The sequence below is a fragment of the Leopardus geoffroyi genome, chromosome A2 (assembly GCF_018350155.1).
Source record: "Leopardus geoffroyi isolate Oge1 chromosome A2, O.geoffroyi_Oge1_pat1.0, whole genome shotgun sequence".
Lineage (NCBI taxonomy): Eukaryota > Metazoa > Chordata > Mammalia > Carnivora > Felidae > Leopardus > Leopardus geoffroyi.
In genome coordinates, this window is record NC_059331.1 from 101,449,495 (window position 1) to 101,476,157 (window position 26,663).

General features: G+C 36.9%; 1 protein-coding gene across 1 annotated transcript in view; it reads right to left on the minus strand.

The window, feature by feature from the left end:
• COL28A1 (collagen type XXVIII alpha 1 chain) overlaps positions 1 to 26,663 on the minus strand; it is a 176,010-nt gene that overhangs the window by 94,333 nt on the left and 55,014 nt on the right. Inside the window, exons 14-19 of the mRNA XM_045494881.1 lie at positions 21,712 to 21,780; positions 18,129 to 18,197; positions 15,041 to 15,109; positions 11,137 to 11,205; positions 9,631 to 9,699; positions 638 to 709 (exon numbers count right to left, since the gene is read on the minus strand). Coding sequence (XP_045350837.1) covers positions 638 to 709; positions 9,631 to 9,699; positions 11,137 to 11,205; positions 15,041 to 15,109; positions 18,129 to 18,197; positions 21,712 to 21,780 — 417 coding nt within the window. The remainder of the gene's footprint in view (positions 1 to 637; positions 710 to 9,630; positions 9,700 to 11,136; positions 11,206 to 15,040; positions 15,110 to 18,128; positions 18,198 to 21,711; positions 21,781 to 26,663) is intronic.

Consider the following 26,663-nt stretch of genomic DNA (forward strand, 5'->3'; position numbering starts at 1 on the left):
ACTTATATTGAAAAATGAGTATTTCAAATGTCAATTCATAACACTTCAGAAAATCTTTACAATGGCCTTACTTCCTGAATGCATTTACAGCCTCTCATTTTGGAGGGGGAAAAAGTGTTTTTCTCTAAGGCTACAGTCAGGTACTTTCTAGGAATCACAAAGGGACTAGATCACTGGAGGGTACCATGGTCGAAACACCAGAGAGAAAGCAGAGAGCATGAGACCATGTTCACCCATTAAATTGGTGCTCTTCCTCTCTGAAATAAGTGGAAAAGGAAATTTATAATTATGAGATGTTTTAAAAAGACTAAGCTGGGGCGCCTGGGTGGTGCAGTCGGTTGGGCGTCCGACTTCAGCCAGGTCACGATCTCGCGGCCCGTGAGTTCGAGCCCCGCGTCAGGCTCTGGGCTGATGGCTCGGAGCCTGGAGCCTGTTTCCGATTCTGTGTCTCCCTCTCTCTCTGCCCCTCCCCCGTTCATGCTCTGTCTCTCTCTGTCCCAAAAATAAATAAACGTTGAAAAAAAAAAAAAAAGACTAAGCTTGTCCTGGATGGTTTACTTTGAGTTCCTGCAGGACCAAGGTATCAGTGTGGTTCAATAGTTTTTACTCTAGTCACGGAAAAACATACTGATGTTACCTTCTTTCCTGCAGCCCCATCCTCTCCTGGTACTCCTGGTTGTCCTGGGAGCCCTGTTGAGCCTGGCTCCCCCTGGTGGATGAGCAAAGATTTTATTTCCCAGAAATTCATATTTATCTATAAGTGTCATGTTTACCATAATTTAAATTCATATTTATGCACCACCATCTTGAGGTACTTACCAACTGTATATCTTACAATATTTGAAACAAACCTCTGAATGGGAAAATCTGAGTAGTAACCAGTAGTAATGAAATTATTTGACCTTGGACAAGTTACTTCAACTTCTTGGATCTCAGTTTTGGATTATGTTGTTCTGGATTGAACTGTAACCTCAAAGAAGATATGTCAAAGTCCTGACCTCTGGTACCCGTGAATGTGACATCATTTGGAAATTGGGTCTTTATAGACGTGACCAAGTTAAAATGAGATCATCAGGGTGGGCCCTAATTCAATATGACTTCTGTACTTAGAAGAAGAAGCAAACACCATGTAAAGACAGACACATGGGAAGAACTCCATGTGATGACAGAGGCAGAGACAAGAGTGGTGCCACTGCGTGCCATGGAATGCCAAGGCTTGGCAGCCAGCGCCAGAAGCTGGGCAGAGGCAAAGAAGGATTCTTCCTTACAGGTTTTTGAGAAAGCATGACTCTGCAGACACTTTGATTTTCGACTTTGAACCTCAAGAATTGTGAGATAACAAATTTCTGTTGTGTTGAACCACAGTGTGTGATTCTTTGTATAGCAACCCTAAGAAGTTAACATGAAAGTGAAATTTCAGCTCTAATATTCAGTACTGCTACTTGCTTTCAAGTTAATTTGTATTTAAGAATACACCCTTTAAAGTGTTTAGAGATAACATGTGCTACCTTCAAACAGTGCCAGAGTGCTTATTGCATTCGTTAACAGCAAAAATATTAAAAATAAGTGAAAATCATTTCACCTAACTTAGCTAAAAAAAACAAACAAACTCGTGAAGATAAAAGCACAGTAAACCTAAAAATAAGTAGAAGGATATGGTAAGGATAAGAGCGGATAGTAATAAATTTGAAAGCCAAAAGTAAGAAAAGTAACAAAATTAAAGGGTATTACCTTTAAAAACTAATAAAATAAATAAGCCTCTACTAGCAGGAACTACTAATACTAAAAATAAAAGCCACAGTTAAACAGTATTAAGAGTTAAATTATATGTATTATATACATATATATTATATACATATATGTATTATATACATATAATAAAAATTTTAGAAAAATTTTCGTGACAATTTCAGACAAATGTATTGGAGAACATTAATAAATAATCTTTAAGAAAAATATAAATCACTTAAATGACATAGGAGAAACAGATGAGCTAAATGAACGAGAAGCATCAAAAAATTGAATCAGTAATGAAAATCTCTAACTCCTTTTCCTTCTGAGATCACAGGCTTCGTTGGCTTAACAGTCAAGCCTTATAAATTCTTTAACCTTTGAAGAACAGATATTCCCTATCTTATACAAATAGTTGTGAAAAACAGTAAAAGAAGGAAGTCTACCCAATTTATTTCACAAGGGTAGTAAAACTTTAATTAAAGTCACACAATAATAGGATGAGTAAACTACATTGTAGACCAGACTACCTATGAATATAGATATAATGTAAATTTCCAGTCAAAATGCAGGATTAGGGGCCAGATTTAATTTCCTCCCTGACACAACTGAAAACCAGACAAAATGTATAAAACAGTATCCTTCAAAACATTAGACACCAGTAATGAAGGATAATAATACCGGGGAGCAGGGAAACAAATTACGTAAACACTATACTTTCTCCAGTTTGCTGCCAGGGTAGTTTCCAGGCCATGGTGTACGGAAGGAGAATCTGGAGAAAGTTCAGAAATCTCTCCAATTTCAAGAGACAAAGGTAGGAGTCTGGGTAAGCCAGGTATCAAAAATTCACAGACTAGATTACCTGATAGGAAGAAGGTACACAGAACAATGAAGCTCTGAGGAGTGTCCCCCTCAAATATTCAAGTAAATACTGTTCAGCACAGTGTGACAAAACTACCTGACTCCCAGAAAACAACCAACTGAAAAGAGTATAAAGAACTGGCAGCAGACCAGAAACAGTGCCTGGTTCCAGTGGCAAAAAAGGAAATCTCACAATTCTGAGGGCATGTATTAGAGTTCTAGAAAAGGAAGGTCTTGCTTCAGTAGTCAGGAAAAATGAACCCTAGACTAAATGCCACCCCAGTCCTACCTAAGAAAGCTTAAAAGCAAGACCAAGAGGTTCAAGCTGTTTTAAAGTGACTTAAAAGAATCCAGGACAATGCATAGAAATACAGAGATATGTATAGGAATACAAAAACGTCTAGCCCCCCCAAAAGGTAAAATTTATGAAGTTTGGATCTAGCCGAAAATTATCAGGAATTCAAAGAAACTAGGAAAAAGGTGACCAAAAAAAAAAAAAAAAAAAAAAAGACACAGGTGATAGAATTGGTAGGTAAGGACACTGAAACAGTTATTATACTGCATTCTATATGTTCAAGAAACCAAAGGAAAGTTGAAATACATTAAATAGAGACAGGAAGGTAGAGAAAGATACACATTGAACTTCTAGAGTTGGAAATTGCAAAGTAGGAGATGAAGAGATACACTGGATAAAATTCAAAGCAAATTAGACATCACAGAAAATCAATGAACTGAGAGACATAGCAATAAAAACTATCTTAAATGAAGCAGAGAGAATAGAGACTGAAAAGGAATGAGCAGAGCATCAGGAAAACAGCCAAATATAAGTAAAATGGAGATTCCTGGATGAAGACAGACAGTGGGAAATATTTTGAGAAACAATGGCCTAATGTTTCCAAATTTGATGAGATCACTAACCTACAGATCCAAGAAAATCAATGAACTGCAAGCACGAGAAATATGAAGAAAACAAAACTAAAGCACATTGTAATCACAGAGCTCAAAACTAGTGATACAGAGAAAACCTAAAAGGTAGCCAGAGAAGAGAGACATATAGAGAAACAAATGTGTAGATTCTAACAGATTTCTCATCAGAAACAATACAAGTGAGAAGACAGTGGAACAACATCTTGAACATACAAAAAGAAACAAAACAAAAACAGCCATCAACCTAGAATGCCATACCCAGTGAAAATATGGACAAAATAAAGCCTTTTTTGGAAACAAATGTGGCAATTTCTTGAAAAGCTGAGTAGATACCTACCATATGACCTAGCCATTTCACTCCTAGGCATTTATCCAAGAAAAATGACAGCATATGTCTATACAAAGACATGTACATAAATGTTCATAACAGCTTTATGTATACTATCCCAAATCTGGAAACAACCAAGCGCCCACCAACATGTGACTAGATGAACAAATTATGGTATGTCCATACAGTGGAATACTATTCAGCAATAAAAAGAACAATAAAAAAAGAAGCTGTTCATAGATGTTAAACATGGATCTCAAAGTAATTTTGCTGAGTAAAAGAGAAGACAGAAAAAAAAGCTTACACGATATATTATTCTATTAATATAATATTCGAGGAAATGCAGACTAATCTATAATGACAGAAAGCAGATCAATAGTTACCAGAGATTGCAAAGCAGATCAGTAGGAGAAGTTAGGGAGGGATGGAGGGATGGAGGGATGGAGGGATGGTATTACAAAGGGACACATAATAATTTTGGGGGTGGGGGATGATGGATACTTTATTTGGTTTTGGTGATGGTTTCAAGAACATATACATATGTTTTGTCAAAGTGTACACTTTAACCATGTGCCTTTATTGTATGTCAACTATGCAATAAATGGAATTGTTTAAAATGGATGAAAAAAATCCTGAATAAAAGATTAGTCGATTAAATTGCTATCATTAAAAAAGTTATACATCATGATCAGATGGGTTTATCTCAAGAATGCAGAATGGTTCAATACCTAAAAATTCTGGGGGCGCCTGGGTGGCGCAGTCGGTTAAGCATCCGACTTCAGCCAGGTCACGATCTTGCGGTCCGTGAGTTCAAGCCCCGCGTCGGGCTCTGGGCTGATGGCTCAGAGCCTGGAGCCTGTTTCCGATTCTGTGTCTCCCTCTCTCTCTGCCCCTCCCCCGTTCATGCTCTGTCTCTCTCTGTCCCAAAAATAAATAAACGTTGAAAAAAAAATACCTAAAAATTCTGGAAATGCAATATACTACTATTAACAGGTTAAAAGGCAAACATAAAACAATTATCTTAGTAGAGGCAGAATCTGATAAAATCCAATACTCATAATTAATAAGGAACTTTTGGTACAACTGAAACAGAAAGTAATTATCTTAACATAGTAGAGGTTGTCTATCAAAACCCTACAATAAATATCCCACTTAAAATTGAAATTTTAGGGGTGCCTGGGTGGCTCAGTCAGTTGAGCATCTGACTTCAGCTCAAGTCATGATCTCGAGGTTCTTGGGTTCAAGCCCCCCATCAGGCTTTGTGCTGACAACTCGGAGTCTGGAGCCTTCTTCTGATTCTGCATCTCTCCCTCTCTCTCCCTCTCTCTCTCTGCCCCTCCCCTGCTTGTGCTCTGTCCCTCTCTCTCTCTTAAAAATAAACATTAAAAAAAAATTTTAAGTGAAATTTTAGAAGCACTTCCTTTGAAGTCACTTCTTTTACACATTGCACTGGAGGTCCTGTCAGTGTATAATTTTTAAAAATGAATAGGAATAAAGCTAAAAAGAAATAGGTAAAACAGTTTTATTTTCAGACAATATGATTACGTACACAGGGAATAAAAAACAAAGACTTTGTAAACAATTAGAAACAATAAGAGGAAGGTGCCTGGGTGGCTCAGTCGGTTGAGCATCTGACTCTTGATTTCAGCTCAGGTCATGATCTCACAGTTCGTGAGATGGAGCCCTGCATTGGGTTCTGTGCTGACAGTGTGAAGTCTGCTTGGGATTCTCTCTCTCCTTTCTCTCTGCCCCTTTCTCCACGCGCTCTTGCTCTCTCTCTCTCTCAGAATGAATAAATAAATAAACTTAAAAATAGAAATAAAAGATACTATCAGGTGCCTGGATACAAAAATCAATACACCAAAAAACAAACAACGCCACCAACAAAATAATACTTTTCCTGTAGACCTGGAATAGCTAATTAGAAGATGTAGAAAAAGAAAACAATTCACAATTGCAAAACATTTCTCCAATGTACTTTTTTAAAAATGTGTATTTATTCTTGAGAGAGAGACAGAGTGCAAAGTGGGGAGGGCAGAGAGAGGGAGACACAGAATCCAAAGCAGGCTCCAGGCTCTGAGCTGTCTGCAGGGAGCGGAGCCCGAAGCGGGCCGAACCCACAAACTATGAGATTACAACCTGATCTGAATTCCAACACTTACCCGACTGAGGCACCCAGGATCCCCTCCAATGTACCATTATAACTGAAAAACTACAAGATCTATATGGATAAAATGACAAATATTTTTCCCAGAAAATTAGTTTTACTCTGTGGTTTGAAAGACTCAATATTTAATTTTTTTTCAATGTTTTATTTATTTTTGAGAGGAAGAGAGAGGCAGAGAGCAAGTAGGGGAAGGGCAGAGAGAGAGGGAGACACAGAATCCACAGCAGGCTCCAGGCTCTGAGCTGCCAGCACAAAGACATGGGGCTCAACCCCATGAACTGTTAGCTCATGACCTGAGCCAAAGTCAGATGTTTAACCAACTGAGCCACCCAGGCGTCCCTGAAAGAGTCAATATTTAATATGAAGGTTCAATGCAACGCTAGTTGGAGTCTCCAATGGGATATTTTGTCAAATTTGACCAGTCAATCCTGAAATGAGTATGTTAGATTCAGGAATAACCAGGAAAGAAATTGGGAGTATTTTCCCTGTTGATGATAAAACTTATAAATCGATCATAATCAAGACAGAGATGTAATAGCTCTGAGAGATAAATAGACAAATGGGGCAGAATAGAGAACTCAGACACTGATCCTCACACATAGAGAGCTTGACGTATGACATAGGTGGAGTTACAAATCAGTGCAGCGAAGACAGACTGCTCAGTAACTGATGTGGGGATAGCTGGTTATCTGTATGGGGAAGAAAAAGATCACCACGTTGCCCCATATACAAAAAATAAACTGTAGTGGAATAAAGACTAAATACCTAAATTAAAAAAAAAAACACACCAAGTTTTAAGAAGAAAATACATGAGGATCTTTATGACTTTGGAGTCAAGAAATGTATAATATTCAGAAAGCTGAGACCATAATGGGATAGAAATACACCAAAATTTAGGACTTCTGTATACTAAAAGGTACCCCATAAAAAAGACAAGCCATAGCCCTGGAGGTGATATCAGCAACCTAAACAACAAAGAATTAATATCCAGATACAGAAAGAACTATTAATAAAAAAGGAACACCAAGCCTTAAAAAAAATGAATATCTACAGGAATTTACAAAAGAGGAAAGCTGAAGGTCCATTAAGCACACAAAAACTGTTCAAACAGTTACCAGGGAATAGAAATTAAAACAATGAGATTTATCATTCACACTTCCTGTTGGCCAGAAGGTAGAGAAAGGAACGTTGTCATATATTGCTGGAAGGAGGGCAAATGGGAAGAGTACCCATCATCCATTTTGGACAGGATTCTCACAATGTCAGACGTGAAAAATTGCCTATACTCTATGATCTTCCAATTCTGCTCATAGTGTTTATCACCTACTAGTAAGAGAAACTTGCAGTCTGACTTACACGAAAGGAAACTTGTAGAATGCTTATGGCAGCATTGTTGGCAAAGGCGAAAAATGAGAAGCAATTTAAATGTCAATCAACAGGAAAATGGATACATTTTAAATGAGATATTTTTATACAACAGACTACCATAGACAAAGAAAATGAGTAAATTAAAGGTATAGGAAAACAAATAAGACATGAGACTGAATACAGATATATGGCAGAATGATACATTATGTAAAGTTCAAGAACACACAAAAGATATATGTGGTTTATGGATAAAAACATATGTGGGAAAATTATAAAAACTTTGAAAGAATGATAAATACCCAAGTCATGAAAATAACACATCAGGGGAGGGTGGGAAGGGGCCATGAGATTGAGGGGCACAACCAGAGGCCTCTACATATATCTGTAATTCTTCTTCTTCTTTTTTTTTTCTTTTTATAAAACTCTATTTAAAAAAATTTTTTTAGTTTATTTATTTTGAGAGAGAGAGAGGGAGCGAGCACAAGCAGGGAGGGGTAGAGAGAAGGAGAGACAGAATCCCAAGCAGGCTCTGCCTTATCAGTGAGATCATGTGAGATCATGACCTGAGCCAAGACCAAGAGTCAGATGCTTAACCAACTGTGCCAACCAGGTGGCTTCTTCTTAAAAATAATGCTTTTAATGCTTCTTCTTAAAAAATAGCTAGCATGAATAAGGCAAAATGTTAACATTGGATAAAGCTGGGTTGTGGAATACATGGGTGGGTTTGTTTGTTTGTTTGTTTGTTTTGCATTCTCTGTACTATTGAGTATGTTTGAAAGATTTCCTTTTCTGAAGTGAGAGAAGCTTAAGATTGTTCATCTAGTTAGTGGCAAAACTGGGATTTAGACAAGGAGTCTAACTGCTGAGCCTTACTATCCTACAGTGCCTTTCTGAAATTGGCACATGAATGATGTAATATGTGTATATACAGATCCGTACACTACATAGATGTATGGTGATATATGTAAGTCACACTTAGCACTTAGCATATTGGGTGGCACATCAAAACCATTCAACAAATGGCAGCTATTATAACCATTGATTTATATTAGTAATTGCTATTTATATTGGTATGTTTTGTAGCCTTTGTAATTGTATGTTTATGTATATGTAATGTGTATATTCTTCTAGACCCACATCTTACACATTCCAAATACTTATACAAACAGTGACCATGTCAGCAGAAACAATGATGGAGTTTAATCCTCAGTGTGGCTAGCTAGGTCCTATATGCCTTCAGGATTACTTCTAGAAATTGTGAAGGGCAAAGTAAGAATTCATTCATTTACTTAACAGCATTTATTGAGTACCTATCATGTCACCAAAACTGGGGATCCACTAACAAACAAGACGAAAAAAGAAACCAGGTCCCTGCCACAGGTGAGAAGCACTATTTAATAGTGTAGGTAAAGCAAGCCAGATACGTGATTGTAAATTTTCTAGTAGCCACATTTACAAAATTAAAAGAAACAGGTGAAAATCATTCTACTAATGTATTTTACTTACTTTAATGGATCTGAAATTTCATCACTTGAATATGTAATCAACATGCAAATGTAATGACATAGTTCACATTCTTTGTGCCAAGCTTGGTAACCTAGTGTGTATTTCACACTTATCCCACATCCCACTACACACTCAACATGTTTCCAGCATTCAGTAACCATGTGTGGCCAGTGGCTGCAGTGTTGACCAGGGTCTTTCGTGAGCGGATTAGTCAGATGAGAAGCAATTCAGAAAGCATGCAACTTGAGGTAAGTGGTAAAAGCAAAGGAAACTGCAGGCTGAGACATAAAATAACTGGGTAGTAGGAGTGGGGTAGGCCTACTTTAGGCTTAAGGAATGACTTTCTGAAGAAGTAGCTTGAGCTTGCACCTGAAACACAAGCCAGCGGCAAGCAAGATGAGGAATGTACCCTTTGCTGCAATCCTACCGTGCTAGGTGCCCTGTTTTACAATAGGACAGGCAAGAATGTTCTTAAAGAATCAATCTGTGCCAAAAGAGGGCCTCTGATGCTAATAAATATATGAATAAAAAAACAGATAGTGGTTGTTAAAACAAACTAAGATTTTTGGTTCTTCTTAAATGATAAGAGTTACACTGAGCATCACTTTTCCGAACAAATATTCTCCTCTGGTGAAATAACAGATGACACATGCATGATCTGTATTGCATTTGGATATGAATGAAACTTCACATAATATGACATAAATTATCTAAGTGCTTCTGATTGGGATGGTCAGCTCACCTTTGGGCCTTGTACGCCAATTCCCACTGGCCCTCTAGGACCTGTAGCTCCTGTTTGGCCTACTTCTCCCTAGTGAGGAAAGAGTATTTGAAGAGTATATGACTACAACAGTAAAATAAAAATAATATATTCCTGCCTTAAGAGCTAAGTGCTCTCTTACAACAACACAATAAGATAAAACAGAGCTTTATGTCCTCAATTCATATATGTGTTTGAATATATATATAGTAAATATATATTGATTATATTATTAATATCAATGCTCACAATATGTTTTAATGTAAAATATGAAAATATGTGAATATATTATGTTTTAAGTATATGTTTCTATGTAATTCAAATATATATATGCATATATATATATATATATATATATATATATATATATATATGCCTAAAATCCCTTTAGGTAGATGGAGTTGTACCAAATTTGGAATATATAATGGGCTGGCTTAAAATACAGGCTAGGTAGCATACTTAAAAGGTGGAGAGCACCTGGAATATAGGCAGTTACATTCCACATCAACTAAAATTGACACATGAGAAGCCCAAGTGACTGCTAATCAAGGGCAATATCGTGAACAGACAGAATGACCTGAGCTTCCAATGGTGAGCCCAGATCAAAAGTCTCAAGGACAGTAACTTTATGCTGTCAAGTGCTTCTCACACAGGAATCTCTAAGGAGTGTACTGGAAGGTAACTACTCTCAGAGGAGTATTTATTTAATGATCATTAGTGACCATTTGAAGCAACATTAAGTATAGCTAGTTAAATAACAAGTGCCATGCTTCTCCCTAAGGATAAATAATAGCTGTTAATTTAGGACATAATAAGATTCCCATGTTCACAGAAAAGTTTTATGTATTTCTGACTCCATATCTTTAATTAAATGTTTTAGGAGTTTGACCTATTGTGGGAGTGTTGGTCAGAATGAATTAGCAAGCCCACAGGTGGCCTCTACTGACAATCCTCCTTGAATTGCTAGAATAGGATCTCTTGAGAAAACGTAATAAAACAGTAAATTAAGATTGCATAAATAAATGTGTCTAAGAGCATAAAGAATACACATTACCTTATCTAAACCATCAGGAATATCCATAATGTTTTGCATTAAGTAGAAATCTGATGTTTAAGTTCATTTCATGTACTGCTTTCCCAATGCACTGGCTCCTGACCAGGAAACAGCAATAGACTATGGATGTACTAAATTCTGCTTTCATTTAGAAAGTTACCTTGGGGAAAGAAAGAAAGAAAGAAAGAAAGAAAGAAAGAAAGAAAGAAAGAAAGAAAGAAAGAAAGAAAGGAAGGAAGGAAGGAAGGAAGGAAGGAAGGAAGGAAGGAAGGAAGGAAGGAAGGAAGGAAGGAAGGAAGAGAAAGAAAGAAAGAAAGAAAGAAAGAAAGAAAGAAAGAAAGAAAGAAAGAAAGGGAGAAACGGAGAAACGGAGAAAGAAAGAGAGAAAGGAAGGAAGAAAAGAAAAGAAAGAAAAAGAAAAGAAAGAAAGTTACCTTAGAACCAGGTGAGCCTTGTCCTGGGGGCCCTTGTGGACCAGGTGGACCCATAGGACCTTGGATTCCCTTTAAAATAAAATGTTTAAAAATAGTATTAGTGAAATTCAGAAATTTGGATAAGATTAGTTTCATATCCTCTAACATGAAATTTTAGTTCACATCACATAATACATTACTCATCCTCAATATTTGTTGAAAGGCATGGCAGAGGCTGCTAGTTGAACCATAATATGCATTCTCCCCTTTATCCATAGTAAAAGAATTTTAGCTGACCTGCATGGCTGCCTGGAATAATGACCATATTTCCCAGTCCCTTGTGGAGACAGGCATTGGCATATGGACTGGATTCTGGCCAATGGGATATGAATGGAAGTGATGTGTGAAATTTCTGATTCATGACAAAGGAGGAAGTATGCCTCCCCCTTCCATGTTCCCCTGCCCCAGTGGCTGAAGTGAAGACATACTGGTTATTGTGGATCCTGTGGATGAGGAAAGTACCCTTGGAAGGGCAGACTCATAAGAATGAAGAAGACCAAACCCCTGAAGACCCTGATGAGCAGAGCCACCACACCAGCTTGGAGTTGCAAATAAGAGAAACAAAATTCCGTCTTGTGAGCTTATTTCACATCTCAGTCTCATGCAGGCAAACCTATATTCTAGTTGCATCAAAGAAAATATATCAGGATATTAAGTTGAAGGTTTGGCCATAGGCTCTAAGAAGCAATAGCCTATAGACATCAAATTGAAGAATGTTCAAACACTAGACTCTCACTCACATTGTGGATATAAAAAGGGGAAAGAGGATTTAATAAGTTCTTCTTTGGAGAAAGTAGTCTTACAAAGCATTTTCTTTGCAGAAAATGAGAGGGATTTGGGTTGCTTCCCTCTTTAGCCTATTCTAGAGAGGGAGCTTCAGTGAAACCACTTATTGACCTTGATTTTTGCTTTGGGGACACAAGGGACCTTTGTCTGCCTCATACCTGGGAAAGCTAAAATGGACTATGATGGTCAAGAGGGGCATGGTTGGGGTCGGGGCGGGGGGTGGGGAGCAATCAGCCCATCCATCCAGGGTCTGTCAGCACAAAGGCCACACTAGTTTTTTTCTGTGGACCAGATGTACTCTAGATGAGACACAGGGTTGGCCTGGAATTGTTTTGAATCCTGGCCAAGAGGACCTGGAGGAGCTGTGGAACTCCAACAGAGAGAGTCAGTATTAAATGAACCCCCAGAAAAGCAGAGGTTGATGGGGAGAAATGACTGGAGCAAGAGAGTTCTTCATCCATGTCCCGAAAGTGGCAGTCACAGGGGCAAGGCAGGAGCCCCACAAGGAAACTTAGTGTCAAACATCTGTCAAGACCAGAGGATCCGAAGCCATGTGACAACAGACCAGTCAGGAAAGAACCTCTGTGGCCTCCCCCCTCTACTCTCATCCTTGACTCAGCCTGGGAGGGATGAGAAGCACGATCCCTCCCATGGACCACAGGTTCTCCCTACAGCTCATACCAGATGAGTGAAGATAAAAAGGAAAATTAACATATTGACTAGATAATTTGCATTACATAATTAAAACTGTGATTTACAACTTAGAGGTGACACAATAAGTTTTATTACCTAAAAGTGATAAGAAAAGACTGAGGCTTGTTGGTAATTTCTTCCAGAAAAAGAAAAAACTTTCCCCACTGGAAAATATTTAAGAGATGATGAGGAAAAAGCTAAAATTTTATTTCACTTACACCTCACAAGCCATGCTTGTATAAATAATGGTTATAGATATATGATTGGTTTATTACAAATGGCATCCCCTTTTCTCCAGCTGGATGATACAACTGCTGTTTATTTTTTAATTATAAACACGATTCCCCTTTTCTCTGGTTAATGAAGATGAAGCAGTGTAAACAATTTAAGAAAGCTAAGGTTATTATAATAAGGAATTAAAATGTTATTATTAGAAGGAATCGTTTATAATAGTCTACAAGTAGCATGGTACGTGACAAGGAACCAAAAAATTCGAAGGGTTATGTGCACTTATGTATATGTGGTTATTTGTATTTCACTCCAATTTGTACCAGAGTTGAAGTTGTCAGGCCTCCAAACATTTAATGAAAATCTGCCGGCCACTTGAGTCATATTATAAACATGTTCCTGAAAACAAGAATTCCCTCCAAAACAGATGACTGGGAAAATTCATTTCTGTAAGAGAATTAGGGAGATCTAACAACAACAATCATTCCGTGGGTAAACATGTTCAATTAAGGATAAGAAGAAAAATGAATAACTGTATAAATGGAGGTTAAATGTAAGTAGGATTTAAATCATTTGTTTTAAAAGGGCAAACACACTATTTTCTTATTTAAAGCAGTTTATAAATAACACATTCTATTCAATCTCCTACCGATAGGGGTCAGCTCCTAATAGACAGGTCTACCTTAAAAGTTATCTTCTCTTGGAAAAGGAGAGAAAGGGGTGAGAAAACAAAAGAAGTCAGAGATGTTTTTTAACCTGAAGCACAACAACATCCACCAAGATCCAGTAGTAAAGGCAATAGGAAATTGCAGGTGGGAGATCCAGGATTTACAGGCCATCTGGAAAGATTTGGCTTGTTTTTGGACCTAATTTTCAGGCCTATAGTGGTAACTCAGCACCAGGACCACAAGACTCAGGAAGCAATACGACTGTCCAGTCACATCCAGGACCAGAATATAAGCCTGTATGAAATTGGCAAATAAACTACAAAGTGTGAGACTGCTTGATGCCATAGTCAAACCATAATCCTTATGTAATCAAAATATCCAGCTCTTAATTATTATCTAAATACTTATATACAGACTTATCTTGGCTTTTCCTGCATCTTAACCTTCCTAATGTATTACACTAGGATTTCTACAAAGAGAAAGGAAATGGAAAGAGGAGTTATATCCAGATTTGCTGTTGCTTAGATTAACAATAACAACAACAAAAATACTAATTAATTACTAGATGTTTAGAAATAAACCCAGAGTTAATGTCAACAATGAGATTTGGAATTATCCTTTTTTAATCCTCTTTTCCCATTGTCCTAGATAAGGGAAGCACTGTTCATTCTCTAGGCAATGGAATAATTCAAACCTTAATCATAAATCTTAATCAACAGATTGGCTACTTTCTATGCAGGAGGACATTCAGCATAAATTTGGATTTGTTCGTCACGTTGATTAAATGAGATTCTGTAGGTAGATAGTACTATTATATTATCTTTGTATTACTCAGATCTAACAAAATTGCCCATCTTTTCCAAAAGTTATGGTCAGAAGATTTGGGAAGCAGTTCCAGCCGTGAATGTAGAGACATCCTCAGAGTGCTTTCCTTTCTTCTGACCGAGGGAGGCCAAATGTTATTTATAAACCCTCTCTGTGATTTGTTTCTATTCAGGAACAGTACCTCTTAAATTAAGTGGTTACCTCTGATTCTGGTGCTGGTTTTAAGTTTAATACTTTTTTAAGATTGGTACATGGCTGGGGAGTAGGAAAGACTACTCTATTGGCATTGGGAGAAAGTGGGATCTAATCATTCACAAAGCCTCAAGGGGAAAATACACAAACCCACAGGTAAATAAACCACTGCTCCTAAGGAAAACTAAAAATATAAACTCAATCTGAAACTCTTATCCTGTTAATTAGACATGAAGGTTAAAAGTCACAGCTCCAAGAAGCACACATTTTATTTTTTAAGTCTTTGGAAGTTCTAGAAAATAAAATCTCATAGAACCATCTTTTCCTTCCCTACACTTACTTTTGGATGTACATCCCCTTGTGCTTTGACTATCAAATATACTCAGAGGTGTTTGCAGGACTGGCTTTCAATGAACAGTAGGATTTGGCCAGAATGTTTCGTACTGAAAGGAAAGGGAGAAAGCTTGGATTACCTGTTCCCCTTGACTCCCAATTCCGGGGATGCCCATTGGCCCTTGGGGTCCCGCAGGTCCCAAATCCCCCTGTGTTGAAAATAAGAGAGAAATATAACAATAAACCTCATTCTTTCATACTTTGGTAATCTTGAATTATGCTGAATTGAAATCCATCTATAGCATAAAATGGTTCAACATAAAAAGTTAGAAAACTCTTTCTTTTAAACAGTTTATGGTTCAAGTTTGCCAAAGTAGTGAATGCTAGTTTCACTGTTTAGTCTAAATTGGTGACTATCTGTACCTGTTTGTATTTATCAGTCATTTTTCTCACAGGAACACAAAATTCCTAAATGGTTGTTATAATGACACAACTGCTACCTGTTAGGATTATAACAAATATTTAAATGTATAATATTCATTGGGTACAAAAAAATCAGGATTTGAGAGAGAACTTGAAGAGAAATGTTTTAAAATTATCTAAATACCTTTCCCCTCCACATCTTATAAAAATATGCTTTAAAAATTAAGTTATTTAAGGTAAATGCAACAGAACTGAAGAACTTCACCTTTCCTTTCTCTGAAATAAATTTGGGAAGCAAAGTGAGAGTTATCAGCAAGAAGAACACTATCATTAATTCTTTGTGTGTTTCAGCAGGTACTCATGAGTGCCTATTATGTGCTAGGAATTATTCCAAATGCTGGGAAGTCAAAAGTAACCTAAGCAGCCAAAAATCTCTGTTCTCATGGAGCTTACATTTTAGTGGGAAAAACAGAAGACAGTAAACAGGATAGATAAAATAAATAATATGTTAAAGAATGACAAGTGCTAAGCAGAAAGCTAAATCAGGGAAGGGGGGGACAGCTACAATTTTGCATAAAGTGGCCAGAGATGACCTCACTGGAGAGAGAAAATGAATCCAGTAGAAACATAGAAAAAAAGCATTCCAGGCAGAGTAAACATCCACTGCAAGGATGATGATGCTGGAACAGCCCAGAACAGCAAAGACACAATGTGTTGCATATTTTATTTTATTTTTTATTTTTATTTTTTTAAAGCAGGCTCCATGCCCAATGTAGGGCTTCAAGCCACAACCCCTGAGATCAAGAGTCGCATGCTCTATCAACTGAGCCAGCAGGCCCCCCAGATATTCAAATGTCAGTTGTATTTAAGCTATATCAAGGTCCATAAACTTTTTCTCACACGGTTGGATAGTAGATATTTTATTCTCAAGGACCGTAATAAGGTCTCTATCATAATTAACGAATGCTGCTTTGGTAGTGCAAAAGCAGCCCCAGCCAATACCTAAATGAACAGGTGTGCCTGTGTTCTAAAACACTTTATTTATAAGAACAAGCAGCCAGCCCTAGTTTGCCAATACCTGGGCTAAATAAGTATGTTTTTATAAACAGATTTGTATCATCGTTAGTAAATTAAACTAAACTCATAGAACCATAGTTCTGTTGTACTCAGTTCTCACTGCTCCAAAGGAAGAAAGAGTATCTTTACCTATTTTTAGGAGCTAGAGTTACAACCAGGGCTGCGTGATTCAAGCCAAGAACTGTATTACAACTAAAATTGGTATAAGTCACTTTTTACCAGTGTCTCTGCTATTTAAATACAGATATGTGGAAGAGAGAGTTACCAGTAAATAAAAGAAATAAGTAATTCAAAACTGAAACACAAGACCCAAGATAATCATGAATCTAAGTCATTATTGTAATATATAAAATCTGATGGCATGCTTAGAAATTAACATACATGACTCCAAATTGATATGAATACTCTGTTTTTTGCACATTTCTTATATCCTCTCCCCCCTCTGCAGCTTTCTGTTCCCTCTGGTCTGTTGGGCCTTATCAGCCCCCAGCAGCTTCTATCAGCAGCCTCAATACCACTTCTAATCTGGGGACAATCTGTAGCTATTTTAAAGAAGACAAGAAACTAGTGAGACAGAGACAAGCAATGGCAGGTAAGCCATGGTGTTGTGTTGAACATAAACGGTTTTACAGGCTACCAGTATCAGATATGAACATTCTATGTAGTGAACCAAGACAAAAGCAAGAGGAGTCTATAGCCATGTCTGAACACAGACAAAAACAAAAAACAACATCCAAACAACCCATTCCTGGCAAAATGATCAAACACCCCCCTATTTGAGCTAAAACGAATGGCTATTTCTTTACCAATTATAGCTAAACCTGACTCCATTTTTCCCACCTCCTAGATAAGACTCATTAAAATATCCAATCTTAAAATTACCTCACCTTAAAATTACCTGCAGCGTCCAATCCAAACCCAACCTGTACTTTCTTAGACACTCCCCAAATCACCTAACACAAGCCCAAGTCCTGTAAAGAAAACTTTCATCTTCTTACTGAGTAGTGATGGGTTCCCCATGGTATGTGGTCTTCCTCACTGCAATGAGTCTATAAAACCTAACTTTGTTCAACTATAGGTGGATCCCTGTTGGTCCTTGTAGGAGGGCACCAACGCTAGGTTTCTTAAATGAGTTCTCTTATTTTAGTCCCATTTTTTAAAGTTTCTTTAACTTGAGAGAGAAAGCAAACATGAGCGGGGGGAGGGGCAGAAAGAGAGGGAAAGAATCCCAAGCCAGACACAGGGCTCAATCTCACATCTCACAAACCATGAGATCATGACCTGAGGTGAAATCAAGAGTCGGATGCTTAACTGACTGAGTCACACAGGTGCCCCAGTAATATTTTTTTGAGTGAGCATCTAAGGATGGACATGCACTTTCTGTAATAGGTCAAGTAAATATGTTTTTAAAAACTATTTTATTTACTAAGAAGGGGTCTGTTTTGCTCACGTTTGTCTACAAAGCTGGTTGGCTGAAGATAGTTTTACTGGAAGTCAAAACCCAAATAAATGAGCCATTACTGTAAATATAAATGATGGGATTTTTCAAATCATAATTCATCCCACATAACAATAAACCCTGCATATACTTGATTTATAATAACCTGGATCCCTGTGTGATATGGTTGTCAGGTTGAATACAGTTCATAAATGTACATGCATAAAGAACAATGAATAAAAATAATTACACTGGTGCATCTTTCCTATCGTATACTCCATATGCAGTACCTTGTCCCCTTTGATTGACAGGCCTTGTAATCCCTGTGGGCCAATTGGTCCTTCAGAGCCTTTTTCACCCTAAAAATATATATGGGAGGAATATCAGTATACTAATAAAAATCAGGATTTAAAAACAGTTGAAGCATCCAAAGCATTCAAATTCACTATTCACTGCAAATGGGTCATTCTAGCGGACCCCAAGATTTGTAACTTGCAAAATACACCTAATTAGGTTTAATACTATTAAATAGGAAGGAATCTATCCAAACAGAACATGTACACAGCATCACTAACCTTGGAAAAGAACTCCATTCCCAATATAATCAGAAATATCTAGAAATGGGGGGCCTAATTAATCATATAGTACAACAAACTGAATCAATCCTCCACTCCCTCAACACTGATGCAGCTATAGGTCCATCACACAATGAACATTTGTCTCTCATATTAGAATATGAACTAACACTTGCTTGTACTGAATTACTTGTCATATGTTTTATATCATAATTTATAAACATTCATTGAAAATTTAGTTTGTGTGTGTGTGTGTGTGTATTTTTTTAATATAATTTATTGTCAAATTGGTTTCCATACAACACCCAGTGCTCATCCCAACAGGTGCCCTTCTCAATGCCCATCACCCACTTTCCCCTCCCCCTGACCCCCCCATCAACCCTCAGTTTGTTCTTTGTATTTAAGAGTCTGTTATGGTTTGCCTCCCTCCCTCTCTGTTTGTAACTTTTTTGTCCCTTTCCCCTCCCCCATGGTCTTCTGTAAAGTTTCTCAAGATCCACAGATGAGTGAAAACATACGGTATCTGTCTTTCTCTGACTGACTTATTTCACATAGCAAAATACCCTCAAGTTCCATCCGCGTTGCTGCAAATGGCAAGATTTCATTCTTTCTCATTGCCAAGTAGTATTCCATTGTATACATAAACCACATCTTCTTTATCCATTCATCAGTTGATGGGCATTTAGGCTCTTTCCATAATTTGGCTATTAGTTTTTAGGAGAATTCATAGAAAATCTTCTTGGGTAGATTTCTATAGTCATGTGACCCACATGAATAGCTCTGGTCGTGATGGCATACCAATGAAATCATGACATTCTGTGCTTTTGTATGAAAAATAAACCATATAATCAATTAGAAATAGCTTTTGTTTCATGAATTTGTTTAAGCCAAGGGTAAAATCAAAGAACACTTGCAAGAAACCTAGGAAACAATAAACCTTCAAGTCCCTCTAGATTCATAATTTATTCACTTAAGCTCTATATCAGTGCAAAGTAACCCCATGTAGCACATACAGAAAACTCCCCTTGGTCCTGCTGGTTGGGGAATGAGGTATTTTGACTAATGGTTTCTTCCGATCATTACCACAGAGTATAATTATATACAATCAACCCTAAAATAACACTGAATGTAATGTATTCTTTCTGGGATGAGATAGAGGGTAACACAGTGCTGTGGGTTATTGTGAGTGTATTATTATAACATACAGCTGAACCTGTCACTAAGACATACCCTGCAATATGCTTCTTGTATTTCAATTATTCATTATTTATTTATTCATTCATTTAAAATGTTTTTATTTATTTATTTTGAGAGAGAGAGACAGAGAGCATGTACACAGGGAAGGGGCAGAGAGAGAAAGGGAGAGAGAATCCCAAGCAGGCTCCACACTGTCAGCACAAAGTCTGATGTGGGGCTCAAAACCACGAACCATGAGATCATGACCTGAGCCAAAATCAAGAGTTGAACACTTAATCAACCAAGCCACTCAGGTGCCCCTCTTATTTATTTATTTATTTATTTATTTATTTATTTATTTATTTATCTTAAAACCCCCCACAGATTGTAAGGAGAAATAACCCTGGATATTTGAATTTCCCAGGTTGTTTGGACTACACATAAACAGAAATTTTCTATATGCCAAAAAAAAAAATCAGAAAGTATGTATTATAAAACTTCCTGAAATGTAGTGCTAAGTTGCTAACATCTGTCTTCTGAGAGTGATACTCTGATTAAGTCAGGGCATTAGTAATGTCCCTTTTATCCTACATATTATTTCCACTTATTGTGACAAATTAAAGTCTGTTAGTTAATGAGGGCCTCTTTTAAAATTCAACCCAGCAGTCACAACTTAGTGTAAATTAGGTTTTAACTAGTTGATTTCCCTCTAGTGGAGATTCAGGTTTCTCATAGACAATAGAATATTGATCATGGTGGAAAAGGCTAAGAATGAGATGCAATTCTAGAGCATGAGGCTATACTGAGAAGGTGAGATCTTAGCAATCTGACTGACTAAAGTGGAAATTCTTAGACACTTAAGAAAACAGCATGTGCAGGGCACAGGGTGGCTCAGTTGGTTAAGCATCCAACTCTTGATTTTGGCTCAGATCATGATCTCATGGTTAGCGGGTTCAAGCCCACATTGGGCTTCATGCTGGCAATGCAGGGTCTGCTTGGGATTCTTTCTCTCTTTCTCTTTCAAAAATAAATAAACACAAGAAGAAAGAAAAAAGAAAGAAAGAAAGAAAGAAAGAAAGAAAGAAAGAAAGAAAGAAAGAAAGAAAGAAAGAAAGAAAACAGCATGTGCTTCCCTGGGCGGTGCATGTGTGCATGCATGTGTGTTTGGGGAAAGACTTTAGAAAGAAGGAAAAAGAACCCCTAAATGTTTTCTTAGTTACTGAAATTTTGTTGATGCTGCCCAAATTGTCTTGGAAAATCATTTCCTGTGTGGCCTTTGGTAGATTGTGGGTAAGTAGCCTCGACCAGAGGTCAGCAAATTATAGCCCACTGGCCAAATCCAGCTCACTGCTTACATTTTTTGGCAAATACAGCTTTACTGGAATACAGTCACGCTCACTCATTTATACGGAGCTGATGACTGTTTTCATGCTACAACAGCATAAGTTAAGTAGTTGCAACAGACACCATACTGCTCACAAAGCCTCAAATATTTATTATCTTTCCCTTTATGGAAAAAGTGTGCCAACCCCAGAGGGTTCCTCAAGGAACCAAGGTTCCCAGGGGAACTTAAGCACCAAGTTATATATGGGACGCAATAGAAGCATTTAAATTCTCAATTGCCAGGTAAAAGGTATGTTTTTCATAGTTTTTGCTCCTTATTATAACAAGGTAATTCCAGTGCCCTCCTCCCTGCCATATTTCCTTTCTTATTATGCTAATGACAATGTGATTACAAATTGGTTTATTAGTTTCTTATCTATGTTTCACAAAACAAAGCTGTGAATAAAGTTCTATGGTAGCTACGCTTGATAACTTCTGGGCATAACGATGCTATTTATCACTGTGGCTTTAATGACTATAGATTACTTTAAGAGAGTTTTCTCATTTCACATGCAATAATTATATGAAGTAGAAGTCTGTCAATTAGTTATTTATAATTGCAAATTTCACCAGAGTTTCATGTTAAGGAAAAACTTACATCTTCCTTCATTTAACAGGGTGAAGGTGGTCAGGAAAATACTTGACTTCTGGTAATTGGCTAGGACCCATTTTTTTAAAGTTATAAATCATGACCATGCAAGGCAAAGCATTTTTTTCATAGTACAGGAGGTGTTGTTACCTTTGGCCCTGGAAATCCTTCTCCTGGTAAGCCCCTCTCTCCTGGTGCTCCCTCAGGACCGCGGGGACCCTGTTTGGATAAGAGGGAATGAGGAACAGGAAAAGAGAAAGAAAGAGAGAATGGGAAGTGGGGAGAGAGATAGGAGGAAGAAGGAAGAGAGAAAATGGTTATATTTTAGTTCACATGGGCATGCAATGATATAGTCCTATTTATGTTATTAGTGAGAATCCTAGAAAATTCCATACTGATCAGAATTGTAGAGTTGTGAAGAAGAATATTCCCATTGTATTACTCATTCCATTTGATTGGCATAAGATAATTCTATTCTGGTGTCCTCATATTAGAGGAAAACGGAAATTAAGTGATGCTTCGGAATAAGGATTAGGAAATAAATCCTTTGAGGGAAGTCTAAAAATCTAGCCACTGTGTGGCCTGGAGAAGGTTGCTGAGTGATTAAGTAATTTAAAAACATCAGGGGAGCCCTGTGAAGAAATCACTGCACAGCTGCTTTAAAACATCGAATTCTGTTTACATGTGTTTTAATTTCTATCCTGACAAATTTGGATTCAAACTTGAATTCTTGAATTCTTTCGAAGACTGGTTGAGTCCACTGGGGGTTTATGTGCAATAGAAATCTTGATAGAATCATGCAGGGGGAGCATGGTTTTTGATCTCAGTGATTCAAATTAAAAAGTCCATGTAACTATTGCTCAGAAAGGCAGTCAGACGGTGAAGAGTTCTCACGTAAGAGAAACAACACACTCTCTGGCTTTGAAGTGGACCGGCAGGAAACAAACTGATTGAAAAAGAAAAGACAACAGCAAGATACTCAATTAAAGTGGAAATTTTAAAAGGCTACGAATTTTCCCTCTCTTTATTCTTGGTCAGAAGGCATAAAAGTAGAAAAGGAACTAACAACAAGAACCTTAGAAGCACAGATAGGAGCTTTTCCTCTAATGGATGTAAAGGAAAAATAATGAGGGCTTGCTTGCCAGAAAGTGAGCCTAGGACAGAACAAAGTCTACCGAGTTGCACAGCAGCTCCAAAGCCAGCAAACGGCAGACACTGTGAATGATCTTCGGGCTCAATACACAGTAATCCGGGATAATTTAAGAGGTGCTTTCTACTGAGCCTGGGAGCAGAGCTAGGATTCAGCATTATGCTAATCAGTGACTGATCACAGTTATAGATTTATAAAAAAGAAAGCTAATTGTATCCCGTGTTCAAATTTTTTTTGCCTTCCCCTATTATTGTATATTTTAAAAGACAGTCTTTTTCAGTATTTATGCATAACCAATTTCATAAAGACTTTAATTAAAGAAAAAAGCTAACATTTAATTCAATTTAAATTGCTATGCTTATGGGAAACCTAGCTTTTAACATTCCAAGACCTTAATCAAAGCACTAATATCCATGATAGCTTACTCTAACGTTAGAGTGATTAACTAGGGGAAAAATAAATATAAGCATGAAAACTAGATTGCAAATAAAAGAGTAAGTGCCTAGCTAACATCATATGCTTTAACCAAAAAAAAAAAAAAAAAAAAAAAAAAAAAAAAATTGACAAATGATTCCTCTTCCCCAATGATAAAACAAATGAAAATAATACAATTTACATTCAATGCAAAGAAGTCTTTTCTAGTTCACTCAATTTTTTCCATTCATTCAGCAAATACTGACCAAATGCCTAGTAAGTGCCAGGCAGTGTGCTAAGTTCTGGGAACAGCAGCAGACAGACCTGCTCTCTGGTCTCCTAGAGCTTACAGGCTTTCCTGACAATTATACTGTCATATGGACTGAGGGTCAAATCCCAGCTCGGCTATGTGTCAGCAGTGCGAACTTCGACAAAGAATTTAATCTCTCTAAAGTTCAGCGTCCTCATCATGATGGTGGTAACAATAGTACCTACCCGAACCATGAGTATTAATATATGGGTTAGGTCAGAGAGTCTTAAAGCTCTTACATATTGAGCACTTAATAAACATCTGCCATCACTATCGAAATTATTTTATTGGAATCTTGTGATGGTGAAGAATGTCCTTCTGCCATCACTATCGAAATTATTTTATTGGAATCTTGTGATGGTGAAGAATGTCCTTTCAGGGCATTATGAATAAGTTAGCCTCAGGGTGAATGGTTTACAGTAAGCAATATGGAGAGAGGGCTGCTACGTGGCATAAACACCCAACCCTCCTTTCATCTCTGCATTTCTAGAGTACACCAGCCAAGATGAGACTGAAAACATTGGAGGCTTTGATGAGCCATGTGTTCCAAGCTGCAGAGAACAGAGAACTAATACTTGTGAGTAATTGCTTAAAGGCATTTAAAACAACAGTGATCCAAAATTTAATTATTGCCAACCGTCAGAGGAACAGTCTGTATTATCAGAGTATTCTCATATTTTACAGCAAAGCAGAATGAAAGGTGACTGCTTGGTTAAGAGAAAGAGCAGGTACTCAGGTAGATGAACTATACTTTACTATGACAGAACCCATGGATTATTTCTAAAAGACAGAAATGCTTCTATAAAAAACTCACAGTGTCCTTTTCAAAAGCCATGAAAATCAATTATAATTATGGCATACTTATTTGATTTCTCATGAATGCCTCTAATAAAAAAATATAAGGACTATTATTATCAGTTAACACAGTCTGATCAGTGAAATGCTTTATTTGAGACATTAATGAGGTAAAATGTGATCATCCATTATCTTATTACTTTTCTTAATATTCTCACTAGTGTAGATAATCAGGAAAAGTGGTTTTAATATACATTTCAAGCATTAAAAATAACTGTGCTAAATAATAATAAAAATTGCCCATAATATTCAAACAGTACTGTTTATATAATTTTTAACTTCAAAGTATTTATAGTTCTACTTTAGTGGGTATTTTTTACTAACAATGTTCTCAATATCCTTGTACAAAAAGAAAACAACAAACAAACAAAAAAAAACCTGACACCGTTTGAAATCATCCAGACAAAGAAACAAAGGTAAGAGACTTTCAGCAGAACCTTTCTCAGTCCCAAGGTAAGTCTTTATGTTACTTCTAAATAATTCAGAAACTCAGTGTTGGATTTTTATTATGACATTTTGGTACAACATTTGCATACATTATTTGCGATCCTCCCCATCTTTGTAATGATTTCAGTTCCCACTTGAACTGCAGACTTCATAGTGTCTTTTTGATTTGTATAATTGTGGCTTAGAAAGCAAACAAACAAGAACTTCATGTTCTAGCAATATTGTGTAAACTCTCTAGCTATAAACAAAAAGGCAAGTAATACAATTTTTCTTTAAAATAAATTTTAAAGGCTGAAATCCAAAAATAAATAAGTGAGGGAAGTCACAGGGCTCCAAAACAAAAAGAGCTGGACGCTAGGGTAGTGCGCATAGAAACTGATGCTGTGGTTGTTCTGGGTGGAAACGTGTGGTCGTATGGTGGAAATAAGTTTAGAAAACCAAAGACAGAGAACTCGGAGCAAAGATTTTGGCTCACTCAAAGGAAAATGAGGACAGTATTAGACCTGAGATCCCCACAGAAAGCTCGGACCTTCAAAGTTACTTACATATTGTCAATGAGAGGGCAGGGTTGAGAGAAAAGCCATTTAGTCAACACAGCGATATGAAAGACAAGAATCTTGTCTACCCTCACTTAGGCTCTAAATGGGCCTAAAAATTCCAAGCCTGCTCCAGTGCTGTGTATGGGTTTGTAGTTTTAACTGCCATCACATAGGTGATCCAGGAACACCTAGTCAAGACATTAGTATCAAGGATATCCGAGGAGTACCTAAGAGGTGTACATGCAAATTCCTCTCAAATACCCTCCACCCAGAACACTTAAGATTTTCACAGGTAAAGACCTGATGACCATGAATTCAGATGCCAGAGTACAAAACATATAAGAAAACAATTGACAATGAATAAAAGTGAGCCTATATAACATAAATTTTCCCAAAAATGTCAAATAATAAAATTATAAAATAGAGACCAAAAAATGGTCTCTTTGAATGCTTAATGGTCTAATAATAGGAATATAAAATACAAGAAGAGAATATTACACTAAAAATATAAGTATAGTAAAACAATTATTAAAAAATGAATTCAAGGGATGCACAGATGGCTCAGTCAGTTAGGCGTCTGACTTTGGCTCAGGTCATGATCTCATGGTTCATGGGTTCAAGCCCCACATCGGGCTCTTTGCTGACAGCTCAGAGCCTAGGGCCTGCTTCAGATTCTGTGTCTCCCTCTCTCTGCCCCTCCCCTGCTTGTACTCTGTCTCTCTCTCAAAAATAAATAAACATTAAAAAAAATTTTTTTAATAAATAAAAAAATCAGTGTGTGGGTCCGTATCTGGGTTCTCTATTCTATTCCACTGATCATGTTTCTATGATGTCAGAACTGCACAGTCTTGATTGCTGTAGTTATGTGAATAAATCTTAAACCCTTTCTTCAACTTTATTCTTCTTTTTGCAAATTGTTTTAATTATTCTAGCTCCTTTGCCTTTCCATACAGATTTTAAAATAATCTTGTCCATACCTTTAAAAAAATCTTACTGGGATTTTTTAAAAGGCTTGCATTAAACTTTATATCAATTTAAAGAGATTGACAGCTTTATGATGTCAAGTCTTCCAATCGATGAATATGGTATGTCTCTCAATTTATTAAATATTCTTTTATTTCTTTCATTCGTGTTTTGAAGTTTTCAGGATATAAAGCTTATACATGTTTTATTAAATTTATACCCAAGTCTTTCTATTTTTAATGACTGTAAATTCTATTGTATTTAAAATTTTTATTTCTATGTGTCTGTTACTAGAATATAAAAATAAAGTTGATTTTCCCTGTTCTATCTAGAAGACTGGTTTGATTTTTTGTTTTTACAGTTCCACATCATATGGCATTTGCCCTTCTCTGTCTGACTTATTTCAATTAGTATAATGTCCTCG